General features: G+C 37.3%; 1 protein-coding gene across 2 annotated transcripts in view; it reads left to right on the forward strand.

Annotated features, from left to right (window-relative positions):
* LOC139976006 (metabotropic glutamate receptor 3-like) overlaps window positions 1–26,494 on the forward strand; it is a 93,006-nt gene that overhangs the window by 62,016 nt on the left and 4,496 nt on the right. For both annotated transcript variants that reach the window (XM_071984377.1, XM_071984376.1), the window contains exons 3-5: window positions 6,154–6,469; window positions 12,707–12,895; window positions 19,269–19,625. In XM_071984377.1, the coding sequence (XP_071840478.1) occupies window positions 6,154–6,469; window positions 12,707–12,895; window positions 19,269–19,625 (862 nt within the window). The remainder of the gene's footprint in view (window positions 1–6,153; window positions 6,470–12,706; window positions 12,896–19,268; window positions 19,626–26,494) is intronic.

A 26,494-nucleotide genomic window follows, 5' to 3' on the forward strand; every position in this document is an offset into this window, starting at 1 on the left:
AAAAGTAATAATCAGATGAAGTATATAAAATATGATGAAGGAATTTGAACTAGAAGAAAGAAAACAGCCATTGGTAAATCGTTTTCAGAGTTGTGTCAGCCTTTATCAGGAAATGTGCTTTCAAACATTTAACCTTAAAGGGACAGTCCATGAGTAGCCTTCATCAGGAAATATACTTTCAAACATATAACTTTAAAGGGACAGTCCAGTGGAAGCCTTCATCAGGAAATATACTTTCAAACATATAACCTTAAAGGGACAGTCCAGTGGTAGCCTTCATCAGGAAATGTACTTTCAAACATTTAACCTTAAAGGGACAGTCCAGTGGTAGCGAAAACATATAGCAATTATGGAAGGGAAATATATTCTACACTGTTAGTTTGAAAACTCCATCTCAATATATAATTGTTCCTAACTTGAGATATCGTTGATTGAATGTATAACCTATTTTGACTGGCTAAATCCTCCTGCATTCTTTTCATAGGGACCGGTCGATAATAGTATGTGGTCTGTGACGTCATCACGGCAACATGTTCTTCATAATAATACATTTCATGTTATAATATTCTTTTTGATTTATTTTTAAAACCTGATACATTTACGAATATTTGTTTTGTTGTCAAGTCTCTCTGTATTTAGAAATATTATCAAAATTCAATTTTTTTGGTAGAAATATCATTTTCAACTTAACTGTCGGAATGACCGTCATTAACTCCGTCGTTGCCAGGTGCATACACAAAGTACTACGAGGAGATAGTTTTGACAGAAAATATCCAGGATTTCTTCTCATTAAGTAATCAATTTTAGCCACCGGAATGTCCCTTTAAATGTTGACTTTACAATCCTTCTTTGCATATGATCTGATTAACATTATTTATAGTTTCATGATTTTTTTTTTTTAAATTACATAGTTCGCTTTTACGGACTTTTCCTTTTCACAATATTTGCCTGAACTAACACATTCCTTATATAACATTATAGATATTCGTGTTAAAGCAAACCCTTGACATTCTTAAGATAAATATTCGGTTCTGAGATTACACAATTTCATAAGGTAATGCTGCAAACTACATATGTAAATTAACTCGCTCGTTTTAACGGCTTTGGCGAGCTACAAATCCTACCTCATTTGTTTTCTCTGTCTGTTGGTCTGTCTGTATCTCTCTCTCTCACACACACACACACACTCTCTCCCTTTCTCTCTTCTGATGCCCTAGATGACAAGATAAGTTTATTAGCTTCCAGTAAAGACATTTATCATTTCCAATCACCCTTGGAGATGGAGGGCCTAGGTTGAAGGATATATTACGGATGAAAAGCTACATTAGATATTACTTTGACAGCTCATCGTGCTAGTAAACAAATCACAAATTATAGTGACCTAACTCAATCTTATTTGTTCTTTCGTTTTTTTCGCTGTCTTAAAAAAACTGATGGCACGAGAGGGGCCTATAGTGAGAAATTTTACAACTCAGAGAAGAGAAGCTGGCTATTCTTAGATTGAAATTTACCTCTCTCACTCTTTAATGTGTGTAGAAAACATTGGAAACGAATTAATAACTACAGTATGATATGATGAGGTGAAATACATATATCACCTATCCAGGTACTGCAGATAGTTCGACTGTCTCGTGAGGTTAAAGTAAATACGGTCTAAATAAGTTCCTTCTTCTTCTTGACCTCTTTGTAAAACTTATGAATATGAATTTTCATAAATATTGCTGCTTTCGTCATTTGCATTTATTCCTATACCATTACATTGTTTATAATCTTTATTTTATTTTATTTTACTTCTTCTTTTTGTTTTTGAAACTAGTTAAGTGGCAACTTGAGAGTACATTTGAAAAACAGCATATGCATGCAAATGTTCTCATGCAATGAAGTATTCTTTTGCCAGTATAGGTCGCTTGAGGTAATTAGTAGTAGAACAATTTTCAGCGCAATGGGATGGGAGGGGGTGTGGGAGAGGGTGGGTTCCCATCCTCTAAATCGTCTAAATGTACATACAGCTGATGTCATACGTTAGATGTGAACGACATCTCGAAGGACTTAACATATCGAATCCCTTTCTTTTAATTATTATTATTATTAATTGCTTATTAGCATTTAAAGGCATTGAATACTCGCCCCAAACTGCGTGCCGCACTCTGAAGAAGTTAACTTTCCGTTGCTTGCAAGTGAAGATTTCTTCTTGTCTCTACAAAATGCAGACAGTAATGAAACGTGATACCTTGTTATCTTTTATCTGGACCTGAGATGTCCACTGCTGCTATGTACACTGTGTTGTGGGTATTGGTCGTAGCTGTATGTATTGATTGTACACTAGTGTCTAATTACTGAAGGTGGCAAGCTGTATGTTTTTTTTCTGGGATCGATGGTGGTGTCTAACACTTCTGTTACACCTCATTCGAAACTAGGTCAGATTACCGGCATGAAACGTTTCTTTGTGCGCGAGTCTTCACACCCTTTAAAGGGCCATATTGATGACATCTAAAGAAACTACAGGGCAGTGGTGCTAAGAGATGCATCGCTTGCTGGTACCGAAATTTTGGAAGAGTGCCATCATCAGTATCTATCAATATTACAATGGAAGCCTTATATGAACACAGAGAGTGTACTAAGAAAAATCATGAATTCCTTACAAATAGACATTACAAAACTGAAATAATATTCCGTTTAGCCTAACAGACTGCCCATTTAGGACTCTGATTAGAGAGAAATTGCAGAACTGTTTCTCTAACGTCATTTTAACTTGTTCCACGACGACTCGTTTTGGTATAGATTTGACTTCCGTTTGTAACGGTAAAGTATTTCCAGGTCATTATAACAATTAACGTTGACTACGTGACCCCCTTCCGTGCACTCTTTGTGAAAATTAATTCAGATTATTGGCTTACCACATTAAGGTTCTTGGCAACCCATTCGAAAGTAAAGCTTGCCGCCTGCGCCTCTCAAAATACCGTGCATGCGGCCTCGTCTTATGTGCACACATCAAATTAACCCACACTTGAGACTTGGTCGTTTAAATCTACACACTCTTGACGTCATAGGATCGATGTGAATGACCTCTCGAAAGAGTTAGCATGTGGACTGGAGTACGGTGTATACGCTTCAAATTCAAATTTGCCTGTGTTCATGACCTTGGGTTTGATGCAGATAACGTGATATATATATGAATGATGACGGTGACAGCGGCAGCCACGTGAACAATCTTTTTTCTTTCATATTTTAATGGGGGCTTTATACGACTCTTGAATGTATTTTAAGTCAGTAATAAACACTTCTCAACCAGATATCAATTAATCACTTCGAAGGTTATAATTATAAAATAAATATAAAAGCTATGCAACTTAATTAAAAAAAATCGTGGAGACAAAATAATGATGCAATACAAACCGAGCATATCCTCATATACATGTACAACGTAAAGTGTGTAATAAGGGAAAGTTAAACGCGTACGAACAGGCATAATATAGTATATAAAAAGTATATATATATATATATATATATATATATATATATATATATATATATATATATATATATATATATATATATATATATATATATATATATATAATATATATATATATATATAAATATATATAAATATATATATATAAATATATATATATATATTTATATATATTTATATATATATATATTTATATATATTTATATATTATATATAATATATATAATTACTAAATAAACCATATAAAAGTAATTTTACAACTCGTTCTAAGACAGTGATATATAGTGTGAATTTTAGAGAACGGTTGAAAAGCCTTTATTTACAGACCAAACGGCTACAAATGTGCCAAAGGGAACAGCAATTATGACACATCAACTTGATGATGGATCGATAATCTTTCATTTTATCAAGTTTAATATCTCTTTTATTTGGTGAATATTTGACAGCTTGAAATATAGGCATGCGTGGTTGTCACCGGGTTTAAGTATATGGGTCCAAAAATATATCGTTTCTTGTCTTTTACATTTAATTAAATCATTTTTCGACAAACAGATCATTTCAAACCTCGAGAAAACCTTATTCGCATGCTTAGCATTAACCTCCAACACTTTCATATAAAATGTTGCAATATATAGACCTACAGTAAAAGATATTGAAAGCTTATTTTACTGTCTCCAAGTATACATACTTACTTAACTTCGACTAAACAAACCTTTATATTTTAAAATTAAAATAAGAGGGTTTTTCTTTTCTTCTTTCTATTTTCCTTTTGCTGTCTTGTAAAGTCTTTGAAAGGACCCTATATACGAGTGTATAATTTAATCATTAAGAGGTAACCAACTTCTTGTTATTATTTTTTTTAAAAATCGACGTTCCAGGTATTAACAGCAACAACTTTCTCATCTTGCATAGTATTGTCTGTGTCATCTACATCATCTTTAACCAACACAGAATCCATTAACGCCTTCCCCCCCAACAAAAAGAACGAAGAAAAAGAAAGGGTAATCAATTTATAGATTGCTTTAGGCTATCTGACTTTAACGTTCATCATCACGTGTTCTTACCCCATAAAAGTTACAGCACCCGAGTCATAAAATTGATATTTAATAAAAAAAAGTAGTTAATGGCATTGCATTGCCAGACTACTAGTCTATTGTGTAAGATGATCACAAAGTACTTGACAACCAATTTGATGTTGTTATCACTTTTAAACTCTTCCAATTTTTATATCCGATGGAGATATATATGACGGAGAGAGCAATAAGGTCAACAGATAGAAAGGGGGGGGGGGGTGGGGGTGGAGGTAGAAGAAGTAGAATGCTAATGGACAGGATACTGACAGGCATCATCTTAGTTTAATTGCACCTGCAAGCTATATATACAGTTAGAGGTATCTTCTAGGGTAGTTTAATGTCTTGTATTTTGGCTTCCATCTGGTGATGTTATAAAGTATTGAATATGGATTAATATGTGCATGGTAAGGAGTAAAAGGATGAAGTTCGACACAATAATTATAATTTTGATATATTGTTGATTGTTAAAGAGCACTGCTATCCGTCCAGGTTGTACATCTAAAACACTTTTAATTTTTTTTAAATTATTATTATTATTTTTTTTTTGTTGGAGAAATGAGCCTATAATCAGTTCCTCAGATGCAACACAAAACCTCAGTTTGGAAAACAAGACTTTAATAGCATCAAACGACATACTTACAAATTTGTTACAAAGAATGGTGTTGAATGTTATTTCATAGTGTTCTGTTGTTCATATGACGTTAATTTATAAAAACAATGGATTAACATTAACATTTAGGCTTGCACCGAGGAGCTGACGTCCTCGTCAATTTAACCTATAGAGAAAAAAAGGCATTGGAAAATGTGAAATATTTGAAAATATGATAAAAGCAAAATATGGCTCTTAACGCGTATGTATCAAAAAGTGAAAAGTTAAAGAATTGAAGAGACAGAGTTGCAAGAAATGTACGTGATAGTGGTAATATAGAAACAAGGACTTATAACAAGGAATTATAAAGGAGAAATACCTAAAAGTATAAAATGATGGAAGCGGTGGTTTTACGTGTATTATAGGATGGCGCTGCATTGAAGTATAAAACGATATAAAAAGCATTATACTGAACTCTTGAACAAATAAATCATAACAGTGGTACCGGAAATTCTAATGTTTATAACATTCATAAGGACATGACATGTATGGTACGTTAGAGACTATGGAAAATGCTGTACCACTATACTTAAGGCCTATATTTATTTTAACTTGACACACAAATCGAAAAAAAAAAACAATGACTTCAGTATAGGAAGCAGATGGGGCCAATTCTAACAATTATTTGGTTCAAACTTCTTCCATTTTCATATCATTGTTGTTTATTTTTGGGGGTTTAACAAAATATATATCACATATGTGCACATTAATATAACGCAATGAAGTATAGTGATAGTCCTCCCCTCTGTCGGAGTAGTGCTCTCTGACGTCACACTGTCAGGTGACTAGCCGTTTAGTGCTATAGCTATACTCAGGGTGCTGGAATTACAATGGCGTGTACTCCTGCAAGAGGGCCTTCATTTATCACAAACGTATATACTGTCGGGACTCGGGGTATAATGCACGGTCCATATATATACTAAGTTCACTTTGTTTTATGTTTCTTTTATATACAGATTAGCTATTGGTCAACGAGTCCCGACCTTAGCAACAAGGATCGATACCCGTATTTCTTCAGAACGGTCCCCCCGGATCACCACCAGGCTGAAGTTATGGTAGAGTTATTGGTCCATTTCAATTGGACATACATTACCGTGATCCACGAGAATTCCAACTACGGTATCAGAGGTATGGAAGAACTGCATAGGTTAGCTCGAGAGAAAGGTATCTGCATAGCGGCGACAGAAACTCTTCCCAGAGACGGGGGTCCGAGAGGGGACGACGAATATGACGGCATCGTCAGACGACTCTACAGAAGGCCAAAAGCAAGAGGTAAGAATTTCAAAACACAAAATGTAACTATAACTGAATATAAGAGAGCTAAAGGAAAAGGAGGACGGAGTCGGGGTTATTTATTTTTTGTGGGGGGGGAGGGGGGTGGCGAGGGGGAAGGGGTGGTTGCCTTTACAGCTGAAGTTAACATTAACAATGATGCGCCTGATGGCTGAAGCTAGCCCCCCCTCCCCCCCCATTTTTCTTTGTTCTTTTCCCCAATTTTTCATTGTTCTCCCCCATGTTTCTTTGGTAGTGGCTAAATCTAGAGCTTAAGTACACGTGCTCCCCCCCCCCCCTCCTCGAAAGTGGAATATAGCTTAAAACAACCATTTTTTTTTTTAAATTAGTTTAGATATCAAAAGTTTCGTCCGTCCTGCGAGGTAGACTGTGTCATTGCCCACTTCGGATAGCCCCCATAATTCGCATTAAAACAATACAAAAATATGATGTGTTTGAGAATACTTTGTCCTAATTAAAACCACATATTTTATCATAATTGTTTCTCAGCATAATTATTATTTAATAACCTTCAATAATTCTCCATATCAGTCTTTTATATCAGAAACAAACTTGTAAAATGAATGTTATAATACCCGTCTCTCTTTGTATTTGTTTAAAATAGCTTCTTTTTTTCCGATATTCATATCTCGAGAGAACAACTTCTTCATTTTGTCGTCATAAGGTCATGTTTGACTATTCACAAGCTTAATATAACAAAATGTCGATTTCCATATTTACAGTGGGTAATTTGTGTTTAATTTAAATCCAATCAATTTTGTTTACGAATTCATGCATACGAAATGTGTAGTAACTCTATGTATATCTCATACCATCATTGGTTCAAAATGTAGCAAAAGCTATCGAACCTGCATGGCCTCAAGGGGAAAAACAAAGTTCCATTTACGTCCTTGCAGACAAGAAATGCAAAAGTTATTTACAACACCCTTGTCGGGAACGATAACAATTTCATATATTGACAATACACAAAAAATACCACATATATAATGTGTAGTGAACCTAGTGGTTCTGTTGTACATAGCATGAAGGTTGATTTTGTAGGTAGGTATGTGTGTAATTTTGGGTGTATGTGTGTATGCGTGTATTTATGCGTGTTGTGTATGCGTGTATGTATGTATTTATTTATTTTATTTGTTTTCCTTAACAAGAGCAGACGTTATTAAAGCATACTTAACGTATGTTTGATTGCCTACCAATTCCAATTCCAACTTCAAGCCCCTTAATGTCCCTATTCTAAAAATGTGACCGATTCGAAACTCAAAACCCTACCGCAATGCCAGTTCCTAGCTCAAACCTCTAAAGGCATTACATTAATAAGGAATTAAGCGCGTAGTCAATATGCGCATTCGGTCCAAAATCGTGCGTATGACACCATTGCGTATTGATTTTCATTTTTAAACGCATTATACTTTACTGGATGTTTTTGACCAGTAGACCCCTAAATTTAAAGCGATAAAAGAAATGTTCTCGAGAAAATGTAAAAAACAAGAAAATTAACTGGTTTGAATCTCGCTGCACTGTCAAAAAAAAAATATTGTTACCATAGAAACCTGTTACTTACTTAATTAATTAATTAAATTAATTGATTGCCAAATTAGACCCCAAACAAGTCTTTTTAATAGAATGTAAATATCAAAGAGATCATGCACATTCATTTTACAATTAAAAGTTTAAGAAATAAAGTTTTCCTGGTATGAAAATGGTATCGTTTAAATAAATGTTTTAATTGGTCTTTAAATTGGCAATAAATTTTCTTCTGCATTATGAGTCGTGTTCGTAAGACGGACGGTCGTTTTTATTACCCGTAATTGACAACGTCTGGCTGAAGGCGACAATTCCTCCTCGTCGTCATTTAAAACATCAAAATGCAGACTCTTGAAGAAATCAAATAATGACAAGAAGACCGTCCTTTTTGTTTTAAGGAAAACAACTCTAGTTTCCAAGAGTGTTGTTTCGTTTTTTACCATTCATGATGTGTTAAAGAATATTTTGACATTTATTGTAAGGTACTTGATGGCGCCTTATTTCAGGAGTTATTTTTATATATTTTTTTATAATATATATAGTTTATTTCAAAATGAGAAACAAAATCGACCTAAATTTGACAAGTGGATGTATTCAGATATGAAGGAATAAATATATATATATATATATATATATATATATATATATATATATAATGTATAATGTATATATAATGATTTAATGTAAGCCATCTGTAGGGCTTTCACATTACATTTCACACCAAGGAGTGTTATTATATGATTTAACTCTGTAGTCTGAACCGGGGTATGATGTCATTTTTAGACTTGTTCAAGTCGTCGACTTCTCACATAACAGAAAGCCTGGGTTATCGCACCTTTCTTCCCTTCCCATTTGATTCGACGGCGGAAGTTCGTCTGGAAATCTAGGATAAAATGTCTGTCGCTTTAAGGTCCCGATTTCTAATCTTGTTTGTGGCGTACAGCTATAGCTTCTGAAGCCCCGGTTCAAGAGGGCGCCTTAAAACTTTACTTCATTTAAGCTGCACTAGACACAAAGCCACAAAATTATGTAAAAACAAAAGGAAATCAGACGATTCTCTTTGGATATATTTTCAGGATCTTATTTGACCGACAGTTGTGATCTGTTATCTCAAAATGTCGAAACCAACACTTGGGTTGGGCGAGGGAGGGGGACGGGGGGGGGCTGGACGTTATGGGCTCTTGTTCAGTGAACCGACTGAACCCCCTTTTGCTACGCCTTTGGATCTAACTTTTTATCAATCATCTACTTTTCCCTATTGTTGAAAGAGTGGCTTATTTTATGCCAATACACACCATGGGAGATTTTAATTTGATATACAAGTGCCGTAAAAATCATCCGATCACACATTGTAGAATGCTGAAAAATATTTTTATAGAAGTTTTCAAAAGTTCAAAAGAGGAGTGTTGAATTGTTGCATTGAAAATTGTGATTTATCAATTGATCGATACGATGTTATATCCCGACAATAACACCCTAATCAGTTGTAAAGTTTAAAGACCGCGATACTTTTGGTTAAAAAACCTTCATATGTTTGAAATCGAAGAAATGTTTGTGTCATGCCGATTTTGAAGATTTGAAATCGGATCATTATATGTCTTGAAGTGGCCTACAGGGTTCTTGTCCTTCCATATGACAATACGCCAAGCAAAGCATATTCCTTAATAAAAGTTGAGACCTGATGAAATCAAAGTGGCGGAAATAACAAACCAATCAGCTATAGGCAAAGAGGCCCTCCCTCATATTCTTGAGGATATCATTATATTTGATATGCTATATTTGTATATAGTATAGATTATCAAGGTTATGACTCCAACTAAAGCTCATTTGGAAACCGTATCCATGTGAAGGAAGCTCACACATATATATATATATATATATATATATATATATATATATACATATATATATATACAAATATACATATATATATATATATATACAAATATACATATACAAATATACATATATTTAGATATATAGATAATAGATATATAGATATGTGTGTGTGTACATATGTAATTAAAGGATTCTCTCGTTTCAATAAACGTAAAAGTTAGAGGGCGTGACGTTTTAGATCTTAACACTCTCTTCTTCGGAGGCTAAGTGATTCAATGAGTGATATTTATCTTTCAATGCCAGAAGGCCTGAAAACGATAATAATTTTGTTTCATCTAAGCATATAGTGCCAGAGAACGAGGAATTCGATTCTTCAGTCGATTTGTTTATCACCCGGAAGCGGGCGTGACGTTATTACGATCCTTACACGATCTTCTTTCAGGGAGACTAACTGATTCGATGAGTGTTCAGATAATAACCAAACAGGTTTGAAATTGTCGCACCTTTACTTCACCTAGTTTGGATAATAAAAAGTACTATACTAGTGTATTGTCATGTGTTTCTTCAGAGCACTCGTAGTCTCACATGAGCAGTATCAATATCATGTTTCTATCCAACCGATTCACACAGAGATTGCAGTAACTATACTGTCAATCTTAAAGTTTTGTACCACAGTAAAAACTGTTTCGTGCTGATAAATATGATAAATCGGTAGCATGTGCTATTAGAATTACAGTAAAAACTGAGGATATGTGTAAATCCCAACAAATCCCAACAACTGAATTTCTTGGAATTACACATATCCTCAGTTCTTACTGTAATCCTAATAGCACATGCTACCGAATTGTAGCACGATCCAGATTTACTTTGGTACAAAACTGTAAGAATTACAGTAGTCACTGTGTTTACTGTGTGTATCGGGTGTTCTGTCAGATAAAGGGTAGGAACTGTTTGTACTGTCTATATGAGTGCTTTGAAGCATGATATAGGGAGGACAGTTAAGGAGGATTTAGCATTAGTAAATTGTCTCAACTGGCTGCCTGCTTCAATTAAGCTGAGTGGCCGCAGAGAACGAGGAATTGGCTTCAAATCATGGTTGATTCTGTGTTATGATATATACATATATACTATGGTCACGTTATGTTTGTTATGTTACGTTAATGTTTTATATTGTTATTGTATACATGCCTCTGGGGTTCTCATCTTTAACATTGTTTATCACTATATGCAACTTGGACTCTGTACCCGTTGGGCATATTATAAACATCTTGTACGGAAATAGCTATCTGGTTTCTGTATTCACTAAAACGTGCATTCAACATGTCTGTACGTGCAGGCAAGTTTGTTGAAAATAATATTATTATTTTAAAAATATCTGCGTTTTTCTCACGCTTTCCAACGTTTCCGTACCGTACCTGTACCCTGAGCTAATCATTCATATATTTATGACGTGATGTGATGTGATCGCTTCTTTTTCATTCGGGCTGTTGCCTCATTTCTGGAAGGAAAATATGTGTACATTAGAAAGATAAACATTTTCAATCCAGTTGAAGTTCGGTGACGTTCCTAATTATTTTGTTGCCATGGTACCTCAAAAAAAAAATTGACCACATGAAGAAGAAAAACTATAGTATAAATTTGCGATAACAGAATAATTCAGGTGGCATACGCCTATTAAATGGCCCATTGACTTACATATCAAAACGTGAAAGTAATGTGTTCTCTAAGTCTAGATAGAAGTTTTCTCTAGCTAAACCCTATACCCATCACTGGATAGCTGACAAGTTGGCCATTCATGGCACCATCAAATTTCCGTATCATGACCATGTAGGGAGTTAGGGACCATTAGGGAGTGTTAGCTCATTGATTAACGCTGGTGCCTTTCAATCATAAGTCCCCGAGTTCGAGTCACACCAAGATTAATGTATGTCGTCCAGTTACAGAGCTGTTGACAATTGACAATTCATAATCATGGACGTTAAATATGAATATAAGAGACTGACTTCGGTCAGCTTGCGGCTTTGATAAACCAATGATGGCTTCTTCGCGAGTTCCTGCTTGCAGGAGGATCTAAAATACATATATGTAGACTTTTTGCCAAAGGAACTTGTAAAGAAACCTCTTTACGCAATAGTAAACAATTTTCATATGCTGCTTCTCGGAGGCCTGAAGTGGTCTAAACTTCCCCCAATTTGCACCACGTGTATTCCATTCATGCTCTACATCCAAGCCATAAAAACCTGATCGATAACATATCAAATAAGGTTGTCTCCTGCTGATGTTTGGCACTTTTCCTGATAGAGAACACTCGGGCGGATTGATATAGAATCTATTAGGAGTGTGCCAGCTTCGCAGCAAAGTTTATCAGCTTCAAACTTTGTTATAGGGGCAATTCTTCCTCTGAGACATTTACAGTTGTATAAAGAGTCTGATAAATTCAACGAAACATCTAGGCCCCTGTTCGTCGATTCTACACTTATACGTTCTGTATATCAATCCATATTAAATCATCTATTACTTTCCGTTCGAATTCTAAGTCAGCATCAATTTTCGATCTTTAGTTTCCTATGCATGTAACAGTACTTATCCCGTATTTCAGCGTTTGTGGCTACAACATCCAGTTGATTTTGTTATCGAGTCACGGCTTGAGAGGATAAACGTAAGAAGTAAAGCTACATCTGTAGGGCCTCCTAAATACCCTCGTTTTTAGCTCCCGACAAGGAATCATTAAAATCCTTCTCTCTTTGCAATTATCCCTAATCAAGGGAGACAGAAATAGCTAGTCGAATAAAAGACACGAACCCGCGATGACGTCATGTTTTTAATGTAACTGTTCTTTTTGTCCTGATCTAGTGGTGATCCTATGGACGGGAGAGAATAACATCCCGCCACTTCTCCAGGCCATCAAAAAAGCAGGAGATATAAATAAACACATCTTCATCGGCAGCGACGGGTGGAGCGGAAGACGATACAGCACCGCGCACAATGAGAGAATATTAGAGGGCGCTATTACTATACAACCAATGGCTGATCCGATTAAAGGTAAGGAGAGAAGTCACACATTCATACATTATTTTTAATTTTATAATATATATATATATATATATATACAATGACATACCTCTGAGTGAAAATTAGGAAAATTTTGAGAGGGGGGCGGAGTATGTCGTGCTCAAATGGTATGGTTTAACCTCTATGATATATGCATGTGTCACAACACTGGTATATCATCCGAATGCTTCTCTAGTTGGAGTGTGTATATTTTACTCTTTTTTTCATCTTTCAAAACACTAACGTTTGTTACAGAGGCGTATTGGTTTGGACAGTGTGCAATCAAAATAACTGTTCTATAAAATTGTGCAGAATTGACGAATTCCAAAAATGCTTGCTGCTTTGGGAGATCTCGTTCAAATGTGACTACGAATCACGATTTCCACATATTTGAAGCTTTAGGTAGCAAAAACATTTCCTCAAATAACGTTTGTACCTTGTCCCGCTGCAGTGTATAGGCAGTGGCGTAGGAAGGTACTTTTGAGTGGGGGGGGGGGCTGAAGACTGATGACCGGCCTGGGGGAGGGGTCTCCCCTTTTGAATTTTTTTGCATTTCCAGGTGGCCTCAGATGCAATTTGGTGCAATATAGCACACTTTAACCCACCCACTCCATTTTGTATATAATTTTGTATTTTCACCTGGCCTTAGATGCAATTTGGTGCTCCAAATGAGATTTTTTTTCTCATTTGGAAATGGAAAAGGGGTTTTCTGACTTGCGAAGCGGGGGGGGGGGCGGAATGATACTTCCGCCCCTCCATATTTTTCACTGGGGGGCTGGCGCCCTCAGCCCCCCGGTTCCTACGCCCTTGTGTATAGGTGGATACTAAAGGTCCACCCTATAATACTAATACTATTAATCATTGTATGACTGAATAAGCTTTTTATCCGTCAGTGTCGAATACTTCACCACAAAATTGATCACTCACCCTACACCCCGGTAATTAATGTACGGGCCCGGATGAAGAATCGACTGTTTAAAAGTACCTCCCTCGGGAACGGAGGTCATGAACTACTGGCGTAATTAATGACGTCAACTCGTTAAAAATGTATAACAGGATTACAAAAAAAAATAAAACACTTCCTTCCATGGTCATTCACCTAGTCAAAACAATTCAAAACAAGTTCCAAAATTTAGCGATGCATTTTTTTGACAAAGATGGCAGGTAGCGAAATTAAAGGAGGCCATTTATAGGGTTTTCGTTTCCGATAGTATTTCCATGTTTTCAATTTTTTGTCCAAAGTTCACCAAGATTGGGTATGTTAAAAGGTTGTTATTTATCTTGTTTTTGACTATAAATGGCTGATAATGAAAACAAAGATGATCATCAAACATTTATGACGAATAAGAACGTGTTTTCATCATGGTTTTATGATCCTTATTAATACATATATGATCACAGATTGTTTCAGCGAGAAACTTTGAGGCTATTCAATCATTTAAATTCCAATAACAACGCCACCATGAACGCTTAACCGTACGACAATATACTTCTTCCAGAATGAATAGGATTGAACAACAATTTTTAAAGTAATCGCTTCTAAAGTTCGTAATGTTGATTTAATATCATAGCACCATGCCACTTTATATAGCCGCGCACTTGTCATCACGTCACAGGCATATTTCCACTGTTCGTTGGAACACAACTTCTTCCTTTTAAATTTCCGTCTAAACGTTTCAACGGGACCATTCATTACGAGTTAATATAGCAACCATGCAACATTGAAGAGGCTGGTCAAATTTGATCCACGAAGGAGATCTACTTTACATATGTCGTATCGAACGAAATAGTGCAAACTGTTAGAACTACTTGTAAAGTGACGGCACTAGAAATAATACATCCCCTCACTCCTCCCTCCCTCCCTTCCTCCCCCTCCCTCCCCCCCCCTCGAAAAAATAATAGATAGGTAGATACAAAATAAAAGAAAAAAGTAGGTTAGATCAACAATTTTTAAAATACCCACAGACTGTTGAATAATTTGGTAAGCTGAAAAAAATAAATCCTGTTTGGCCTATTCTATTAAGTTATACAGTATCTGTGGCAAACAACCTTCGCCTTGCACCTAAAGGCAAATATTTGAGCCCTTACGTATTCAATGGAAAACAGGGCAAGGACGAATTTTTTGGGCAACACATAAACTCATTTATTATGGTAAGTACTGTAAGTAAATTAGATAAATCCAAGATTTAAACTAATTGACCTTAAATCTCCGAAAATCTAGGCATGCTTAAGTCCCTTCAAGTTTTGTCAAAAATCTATTCGAGAGACCTAGTATTGTACTCGCGTTACAAATTTATTCTGCCTTAAAGTTTACCTGGAGGTGAGTATGCGAATGTAGGTTGATCATGGCGATTATAATATACAAAGCTGGTTGAATATCTGCGTGTTATGTAATCAGTCGGGGTAGAATTATATCACTACTCCAGTTTCAGGACGCCCTCAGTTGGGGGGGGGGCAATAAAGTGGGGATAGTGCACCTTACTTTTCAGCCTCAAGCAAAAGTTCAAAAGTTTATCCCGTCCACCCACCTCTGCTTCGAATTTGAATGTTTTGTTTCAATATCAAAAATACAACGACCAAACTTGTTTTCATAAAAAACCGACCGTTCTAGAAATAGCTGAACCGCTGAGAGAATATCTTGACTTACTATAGACCCCTGTGCTGAAGTGGAGTAATATTTCTTGAGATATTATCTTTCAAATCCTGTCAACGTAAATGTATATATGCAGAACGAACAATTTATCACCAGATAGTACGTGAGGAAAGTGCTCACGTTCAGAATCGGCAAAATGTAAACAATTTATATGTTTGGGAATAACTGTTCGGAATTTTATTGAGGCACGGCTGCAATGCCCTTGTGTTTGTTGGTTAAGTGGACCCACCGTAAATTCTGCATACCCCCATCATTCCGCTCACTTGAAGACGTGACTCTTTAGAGGCCATTAAAAAAGAATCGTTGGTTTTGGAGGTCCAGGGTTAAAAACCTTACTCTCCGTAGTTTCGTCTTTCAACTATCATCGAGGGATGGTCACGGAAGTCAGGTCCATTAACAAGACTTCCTATTGGCTGCTGCGTTTACTGAATAAAGACGACGTGTACCTCTTTAGTAAACACCGTCCTGGAGGGTGGGGGAGGGGTCTGTTGTGTGGGGTGCTTTAGTAAAAAAACATATAGTGCTCGATTCTGCAACTGACATATCTATTTGTCAACTGACGTTTTGACGCATGCAGGTATAATACTGTTAACGTCCCAGGCAACACGTACGACCGTCCTCTGCCCTTGGAAAATGTGGATCTTTGAAAATTGGGGAGGGTGCGTGTACGCACCCGTCGCACCCCCTTGATTCTCCTCCTGGTCTATGGTCACGTGTTTACTTGGATTTTGAACAACTACTTTATGAGATCCACACGGATGCAAGTATTATTCACTTCGAGTAGATCGAAGTGAAGAAGGATAGCTCATGTCTCTTTAGATTAACCAGATATACCTGTGAGGTCATTCGAAATGAAAAGTTCCAAGCATCAGCTCTCAATACTTCCTATAAGTGGTTCAGGTCACTGGGTAGCCTGGTAGGATTTCTGTGAGTTGATAGTCTCAAATAAGGAATCCCTGCAGATGGTGGCCAAGTTGAGTCGATCTGGACAAGTTGAGTGGTTATATGCAGTGACCTGGCTAGATTTTTTTCTGCAGCACACGATCTGTCTTTTGTGGCCTATAGATTATAGCCTATAAGGTTGCACGCAGGCATAGTGAAACAAAGCAGATCAAATTAACGTTTATAGCCTACATAGATTAGTACTGGCATATTATCCTTGTAACTGTTCCCGTTGTTCATCCATTAGCCACCCCTGCCCATATTTACTCCTACCCCTCCCATAATAACCCCTACCCTCCCCCCGTACACAACTTATTCTCATCCGCCTATAGTTAGACACAACAAGTTGGTCGTTAGAGGAGATTAGCCGTAAATCATTACATTTTGTACTACCCTAATATATGACGAGAGTTCGCGATATTCGTCTGTCGTTTAGTACGTTAATAGAATGGATCAATATTTTTTGGCCGAACTGACTTGAATTAAATACAATTTGCCTTTAAATCCTGCAGTATTCAAAACAAGGGGTATTCAAACCGGGGAGTATTCAAACCGGGAGTACCCCCCTCAGCGTTTCAAATCCATTATGCGCTACCCATGAACGTATTGTAGTCCAATATGCAATAGTGTTAATATTTATAATGCACAATAATACATTTTCTAAGTAAATCGACAACAAAAATAAAGATGACTGTGAAGTGATACAGATTGTATGGGAAGTAAACAGTGTGGATGTGATCCGTGATGATATACGGCAATCATACGGCATGTCAACGGGACCATGACGGTTGACTATAAGGCGTGTACTCGACACAACCAGTCATTGCAGAAGGCCCGGAGCGTTGTGAGATGATTGTCAACGCGTCGTCGATAAACGTGATAAATGGGATAAACGTTACTAAGCAAGAAGCTCGAACGTTGCCTAGTAGTTTTGGCGGGAAATTAAGAACAAGATGTGGCTTTAACTGTTGTTACATAGCTTGCATTTCCACAGCAATAAGTCTCGACACACGATAATCCAATCCACACCTGTATCACGCTCTCAGGCTTTCGAGAACGCGTTCTTATTATGGGAATATGTTGCGCGTCGTCGAATGAATATATGGTGTGTTCTCGTGAATTCTGTGTTATACGCTTTGTTGACACGTAGACAAACTTATCACGTGAGTGAAAACGCGACACTGATTCGTTGTTCGACCACGCGTTTATAGTAGAAGGTGGTTATCTGGCTCGCCATACAGAGAAGGTATACCGTGGCTTCTAATTGACACCCCTTCGTTAAGCACCCTCAACAAAAGATGTTTTGAGTAGAAATCGCCAACTGAATGTAACGTTAGATAGCTCAGTTAGTTCAGTACGGCACTTACGAATTATTACGGTATGATGTATCTCTTTCCAGTTACCACACCTTTCTTTGATCATTGAACTAAAGTGTTCTACACGTACCGTATGTTTTTTTTTTTTTTTCATTTCGGAGAGCGGGAACGTTATATAACAAAGTAACATTTAACCTGATGTTTCGAAGGCTAATCCATGACAGTCTATTTCTATTTCTATTCACGGCCACCAAAGAATTTTTGCACTCGAATCAACCATTTGCGTCATTTTGACTTCAATCGCTGAAGGCTAGCCGACGGCATGCATGTAAAATAAACACATTATAACAGAGAGATACTTCATTTAGGTATAATGTGCTAACATTACACATTATCCAACATGCACACACTATATCCTATGGTAATATATACATAATTTAACCTTCATGTTTAAAGCGACTACACGTATACGGAGGATAGCTTATAGTTCCATTCGGTGACGTCATTTAATTACGAGACAATAATCATTGAGCAAAGAAAAATATGTTCGACTCATTGCGGTCATTTCACATTCGATTGACATTTTCGTTGCCGATGAAAAAATTATCTTGAATATAATTGAAGTACTTTAAGACAAATATTTAAAAGGAAAAATATAAAAGGTCATTACTAGCGAAGCAGATAATTTGCTATTATTTGAAGGAAGAAAAATGTTAGAGCATATATATACCTTTTGTTTTAGTGACCTTATTAGTGTTTCTTGGTAATTTCTTTAAGTAATTTCAAGTGGCTCTATTGAGGTAACTAATCCACTGTATGATTTTTTGGTTAAATACATTATATACAAGGGTAATATGCCTACATATATCAGCTGCAAATCACAAGTGACCAATATGCCAATCACAAGCAAGCTAGAAAAATTAGACCGTTTTTGGTCTTTTTTCTTTCTTTTTTCAATGTCGTTGAAAAAGATCTCAACCATAACATGAGAATTATTTCATGAAAGTATAATGTAAATATCTTACGGTTAAAAGTTGTTTGAGAACGACAGAAATTTTCATGGCTTTGACAATTTTTTTATTAAACCCTGCACAGCGGACTAAAATATGAACGTAACAAACTTAAATCAATAAATCACAAAGTGTTTCCATTTACGGTAATGCTTAACACGCTTTACGTTTCGATAATCTGTGAAACTTTGTTTCATCTCATAATTCCCGCTTCTTATCACCCCCCCCCCTTCTCATCACAAACCCACTCCCATATAATCAGACGAACTGAATATCCCACTGTATATAGTTTACTAAAGTAGAATGCACACGCCCTCTATAAAATTCTTACTGTATACTTCTGCTTTAATAAGATTTTCATTTCTTAACCATTATTTCTTTGTTTTGTTTTTGTTTTTGCTTTATTTTATTTATTTTACAAATAAATATTTCTCTTTCGACAGAGTTTGACCATTATATGGCCGAATTACGTCCCGAAGAACACGCCATTACTAATCCCTGGTTTAACGAGTTTTGGGAAAATCATTTTAATTGTTCGCTGGGACAAGAAGTCAACGATAGAATGGTCCATCCTTCACCAAGGACCATGGAACCTTGTGACCCCGACATGCGCCTAACCAGACAGAACTTCAAACAGGATGGACAACTGCAATTTGTGGCAACCGCTGTGCTAGCCTTTGCGCATGCGTTGAACAACATTCATCGTGACTTTTGCGGTCACGTCAGAGGTTTGTGTCAAGCTATGAAACCACTACAGGGTCACACACTGCAGGCTTACCTACGAAATGTTACCTTTCAAGGTAAGTGTAACTTGAACAGTTATATACAGAACATCCTCTGTAGCGGCAAACTTGAAAATATTTCTACCTTTGAAGGTCTGTAGAAAGTGATTGGTGACACTCTCCGGATCATACCTATTATATGTAATGTAGGCCTATACTTATGACACACCCATAAAATGTTCGTTTAGTGAGACATATCATGGTTGTTGCTATATTTTGCGTCAATATGTTACTCCAAGAAAACCGATAATTTTCAAATTAATTATGGCTTCTTTTTATTTTTATTTTGTAAACAAAATTGCCACCGGTAGACACAAAGAATCTCTGACATGCGCAGACGAATATAGGATTCGAATAGAATCACATTTTCTTGATCATTCTAGTGTAAGTCTATATAGAGAGCTCTATAATATTCGAACTTTTATTTGCTTGGTGACCTCAATTTTCCCCTTGAGCATCACACGCTGGCGACCCTCCAGTGTCGAATTTTGTGGACTGGGAAAGGGGCGCATGTGAGAGAAGGTATCCCCACCCCTCCCCCTCCCACCCACATATGATCATTTTTATATGATTAAGACTAGTTAGTTGCAAAATGGTGTTATAGTTTGCAACTTTTGAAGTCATCATAGAGTTTTCCTCTTGTTCTTCTACAACTATCGATACTTTTTATGCTCCGCGAAGAAACATTTCTTGCGATCCTAAAGAGGGTCGCGACCCCCAGCCTGAATAACCGGGCTCTAGAATAGTCCACAATATATATATATATATATATATATATATATATATATATGTATATATATATATATATATTGTAATGGTAATTTAGCATGAGCGATTCAACATAGACGAGACAACTTTCACATACTGCACAGTGGTTTTTTATAGTACGTAATTCGCACAAATACGTGCGTCCACCACCCCGTGCCCCGCCCCACCACCACCACTTCCAACACCCTTTCCTACACCCACCCAACCCCTATAAAGCGGTTCACATTGTGAAACGCTATTGGTAAAATACATGAACTAAGGATTCGATTCAAGAAGGAAGTCAGGCCAATCTTTCAGGCGAAAATGTGGGAAAGGTTGAATGAGAAAGGATATCGTCAAAAAGGTGATAAATTTGGAGTTTCCTTTTTCGCATTGTCATACTTTCACGTCTTATCTGTTAATATTTTATGGGGACCACGGACCCCCACCCCTACACGGGAGTCGACTCCAACGACCTCAGGGCCGTACCCCCTTCTGGATCCGACCCCTTTTATCTGGCAGTCTCATGACACAACTGGTATGGATCATAGGAAGTGGGAGGGAGATAGGGGGAGGGGAGTGGGGAGGGGTGGGGAGGGGAGGGGAAGGGGAAGGGGAAGGGGGAGTGGGGGAGGGGGAGTGGGACACTTCTTTCGGAACTTTTCTCAAACAGATTTTTCTAGTGGCTGAAGATGATTACCTATAGCAAAATGGCTTACAATATTCTGAATCTGAATCTATACTTTTTATCGCGAAGATAGAAATTTTTCAAAGTTTGTGATATTATTGTAAAATGCAAATACATGATATCATCAGGGCACGGCAGCTGAAAATGTATTTGTTGTTTTCTTTATAATTTGTCAGTCATTTATCCACAGTGGAAAGAATATTTCTACCAAAAGAAAGAAAGAAAGAAAAAGTACATGTTTTTCTAAAATTCTAAGTATAGAAAACTTGACAGCTTAGTAAACATTCCAAATGTATCATGTTTCAATGATAAATCAACAAGAACATTATACTAGCCTCATAAATGTAAAGCAGATGGCGTCACAGACCCCAGGGTTTCCCTAACTTTATTCCCCCACGAACCCCTGTGGATGTCAGAGTTGTCCAAGTACCCCCAACTTTTCGAGACACGATCTGAGTCATTCTTATACTATAATACGTATAACAGTGCTTCGTAAAAGATCAAGTTCATAGTGTAATATTGTAGAGTTTGTCGATAGGTACGACTTTTATACATTACTAAATTATATAATATATCAGATTCAAGATCAACAAAAAGTACTCTAGTTTTGACTTTCAGAAAGGTCCCACGAACCCCCTGGGATGGACTCACGCAACCCATTTACGGAACCCCTGCCCCTGGAGTAGCTGAATGTTTATAACAAGTCAAAATAGGTTACATTCAATCAGCCCTATCCCGAGTAAGGGTCCAGATAAAAGAGATCGGGGATTTCAAGTAGGTGTGGAATAGTTTAAGTTTCACATCACTTGTCACCAGAAATCCTCTTTGAAAGATCGAATGGTTGTCGCTTGAATAGTATCAGTGATGGCTGTCGTCATCATTTTGTCTCAAATGACCTTTGACACACCTTTATCATCTCATTAGCGCCACCTATGGTACGACCAGGTTATCTGATTACTTTTGGGGGGGGGGGGGGGCGAAGACCCTAAACAAAAGACAAACAGCTATTGCGATGACTGTAAAAAGGAAGAAATAATATGTTGAAATCATTAAGTATAATCAATTCAATCGAGCTGACAACATCAAATAATTCATGAAACTGTCAATCATAACTTACTCCCCGAATTCATTCTCATTAATTTGTATTCTTCCGTCTGACAGTGAGTATGTCTTACTCCCCGAGTTTGTAACATGAAGTGGTCCGCGGATGAACACCTGTCCAACTGAACAGTTTGAAAGGATTGTAAAAATAGTTTTTTTGTTGTTGTGGGCAACAAAACTATTCTTTCCTAGGATTAGTTCATATTACCCACGAGTACCCAAAAAATTGGACCGGGCGAGCCATGGACCCCACCCCTCATCGTCAGTCCGGTGGGGGTGGGGGAGGGGAAGGTTCAGTCGGGAGATTTTGCATTGAGCCAGGGAAGAATTATATACCACTGCTATGGGGGTACCTCCCCCCCCCCCAACCACGCCCTTTATTACGACGTCACACGAAGTATTTATTAGCACAATCTAGCATTTAGTTCTACTTAATAAAGACCTAACTTAAAGTCTAAATATGCCTCACAATAATTTATGGGGTGGGGCAGACCCCCTACATGGGAGTTTGCTTCAATGACCCCAGAGCATATCCCTTCTTTATATCAAATCCTTGAATCCTTGATTCGCCTCTGGCCCTCCCATAACGGTTTAGGACCCTATCTTAATCAGTCGGGAAATGTTGAATTGATCATATTTCTTACCACAATATTGCCTTGGGTTAGAGCAACTTATATCGACGTAATTCGTATATTCTTAATGTACTTCAGAATTCACTAGAAGGCAATTATGATATACCCTGGAACTTTTCGTTTTTTAATTTAATGGCCTGTGAACGTAACCTAAGGGTAAGTTCTGTGATTAATACACCTTAGTGATTCTACTGCATGGGTCAGTGTCTCCAGCACGTACCAATGCTTGCCATTACTCACGGCATAGTCGTATATTAGTATTACTCCAGATAATGATATAAAAGCACCAAGTCAATGTGCTTAGTCTTGGAAGTAATTTTGCTGTCGATTGCACGATTTTAGCGATTAAATCTGTTTAAATGTATTTAAATATGTATAAATCGTATATATATATATATATATATATATATATATATATATATATATATATATATATATATATATATGATAGATGGCATTAATTCCAGGTGAAGAGTGCTCAATATACCTGGGTATAGAGCTGGATAGGTATAAATAATGTACACTCGTACAAAGTTTGCGCTATTACTCGAGTTTCATGCTTCTTCGCAATCGTCAGATAGCTAATGATCGGGTTGTCTGTCTGTGGCGTGGTGCTGTTATTTTTTCCGTTTTTTTCTATGTCGACACTTTGACAAAAGCTCAGTTCTTTTGTTCAGCAGATTTTGGTTTCTCAGCCGAAGTATTTCCACCTTCTCCTCAATACAGAGATTACATTGATCCGATGTACGCATTAGTGTATTAGATTCTCGGATTATTTTCCACGTGATGCTAAAATCTTTGCTTTGCTTTTTGAGCTCCCAGACGTATTTTGATAGTTCTGTTTCCTTCGCGTGTCTTTCGTGGTTGAGTGATTTTTTGTGATTGCTGTACCTTAGTTTGAACGGCCCCCCTGATAATCCAACGTAAGTCTTTTGTTCGCCCTCCGATGTTACGTCCGCTCTGTATATTACTGCCTCGGTCAGACATTTACCTCCGAGGGGGCAGGCCTGCTTGTCCCTGCAGTTGCATTTTCTTTCACTTGCGTCTGGTTTTTCGTTGCTGATAATCTTGCTGTTGTGTGATCTAATGATTGATTTTATGTTCTTGGTGCAGCTGTAGCTTATCTTAAGCGTATTTCTGTTGAAGATTTTCCGGAGTTTGTGTGTTGGGGGAAAATGCTTCTGTATGAGTCTTAGAAAAGTAGCTCCTATGTTTGTTTTCACTGCTTTGCTGAAGGGGGGGTTGAACCAAATGATTTTCCTTCCACGGTTTGCGGGTTTAGTGCGTGTTGTTTCGGTCGGTGTGAAATTGATGGGTTCTGCATAGCCGCTTCTTTTCAGGGCTTCTCTGTAGAGTGGGGCGGCTTGGTCGAACGTATCTTTGTCTGATGATAGTGATGAGATTCGCTTGCTGATGGAAGTGGGTATCTGTTTGGTGATTGAGGGCGGGTGGTTGGATTGTGCATTGATGTATGTCGGTTCGTTGTTAGGCTTTCTGTATGGTTTGTACTTTCCGGTGTTGAGGTTTAGATTGACATCCAGGTAATTTACCGCTTTGAGGTTTGTTTCCACTGTTATTCGTAGGCCGAAATTTCCGAAGATTTCGGTAAGCTGCTTCCTTACACGGTCTGCTTGTCTGCCGGAAAGACTTCGTAGCACAGCTAGGCCGTCGTCGCGGTAGAGGCCGACATTTTCGATGTGTAGCTTGCTTTGCAGGGTTGAGAGTATGTACAGGCCAATAAGCTCGCATATTTCGGCCCCGTCATATGAACCCATTGTGACATCAAAGGCGTTGTTGGTGTCTTTTTTCAGCCATGGTCTTCCCGTGTTGTCGTAGAGCAGCGATTTTCTGGCGTGTTTGATTGCTTCAAGCATTGCCTCAGTTATCTTTGTAAACTGCTTAGCCCACGTGAGGGCTTCGTTTAGCAAAGTCTCGGAGATCGACGGGTAGAAGTCTATGATGTCAAAGACTATGAAGGTTAGTTCGTGCTTGTTAGGTAGGTCCTTGAACCACTGAAGTACAGAGGTTGTATTGCGCCATTGGTTGACTTTTGTGGCTTGCCTTAAGTCCTCATTGATCCTGTCCATCATATGCTTGCTTACTTTCCCCATTTCAGTTTTTGAGGGGTTGATGAGTCGGCATTTGGGGTTATTCTCGAAATTTTCCTTGTGATCTTTCAAAGTGACAAAAGCAGGAGATTTCTTTGTTTCGTTTATCCTCTCACTGATTTTTAATTTCCTGGCGATTGCTTGAAATTCATCATCAATTTTTCTTGTTGCGTGGGGGCTTGCTAGCTTGTAGGTTTTTGTAATGTTTTCTGTAAGAATTTTGTTGTATTCCTCGTGATTCATCAGGTACATGTTAGTTGATTTGTCGGCTTGCACAAAAATTTTGTCGCTTGAAATGATCGTTGTAACATCTTTTTCCAGCTTGTTGAGGAATTGGTTATTTGTGCTGCGGAACTGCAAGTTTTCCACCATATTTAGCATGTCTTTTTCAAAGGGTGTGAGTTCTTCGATCTGGGGTGGAGTGGTCTTTGATTTGAAGCCGTAAAATTCGTTGTTGGTGCAATCGGATTCTGTAGAGGTGTCGTTACTGGCTTTGCATATATATATATATATATATATATATATATATATATATATATATATATATATATATATATATATATATATATATATATATATATATATATATATATATATATATATACATGATCATCTGTCACACCACTTGCTACACATTCATTACTTATTTACGGCTCGGCTTGACTTTAAAAGGTGGTAATGCTGTGTAAATTGTCAAATTCAATAGCATCAGGGATGCACTCTGTCCAATCATAACACTGGGTAATGCGCCCTCATTCCAGTTATGCAAAGCCAGTTTATACGTTCACACACCAGTAAAATCATTGTAGTCGAGTGGTACGGACTTCGGTCTGTGACACAAGTACGGGGTTCGATTACTAACTTCACCTGATGAGTCCCAAAAGGACGAAACCGGTATATATATTTAATAGCGACATTCCTTACCGTTTTCGAACCTCAGGACATACAATTAGCGTCCACAGCCTAGTGGTTAGGGTGTCCGCATATAAAGCGGGCGGCCCGGGTTCGAATCCCGGTGGAGGCTGGAAGTTTTTTCACTGTTCTGGATTTTCCAACTCACTACGATTTTAATTATATATATAATTGAAATCGTAATTCCACTGTAGGCGTTTGTCAGCTGTATCGAACAACACTAGTTCTGTTCTGGTGACATATTTTGCCTTACTCTAGCGATCAAACATGATGCTAACCAACTCGAAATCATTTGTGATTCCTAAAGCCGGATCTCGAAAGAGATAAACTTTGAACAGACTTTACGTTAATGAAATGGAGGAAAACGACAAAGGCAAATAAATAAATATATATATATATATATATATATATATATATATATATATATATATATATATATATATATATATATATATTGAAATCGTACTGAGTTGGAAAATCAAGAACCCGGGCCTACCGCTTTATATGCGGACACCCTAACCACTAGGCTATGGACGCTGATTGTATGTCCAGAGGTTCGAAACCGGTAAGGAAGGTCGTAATTCCACTGTAGGCGTTAGTCACCTGTATCGAACAATACTAGTCCTGTTTTGGTGACATCATTTGAAGTCTTCTTCTTAAATCTTTCCACCAGTAAATTTGATATCTCTTTACTCTTCA

The sequence above is a fragment of the Apostichopus japonicus genome, chromosome 11 (assembly GCF_037975245.1).
Source record: "Apostichopus japonicus isolate 1M-3 chromosome 11, ASM3797524v1, whole genome shotgun sequence".
Lineage (NCBI taxonomy): Eukaryota > Metazoa > Echinodermata > Holothuroidea > Aspidochirotida > Stichopodidae > Apostichopus > Apostichopus japonicus.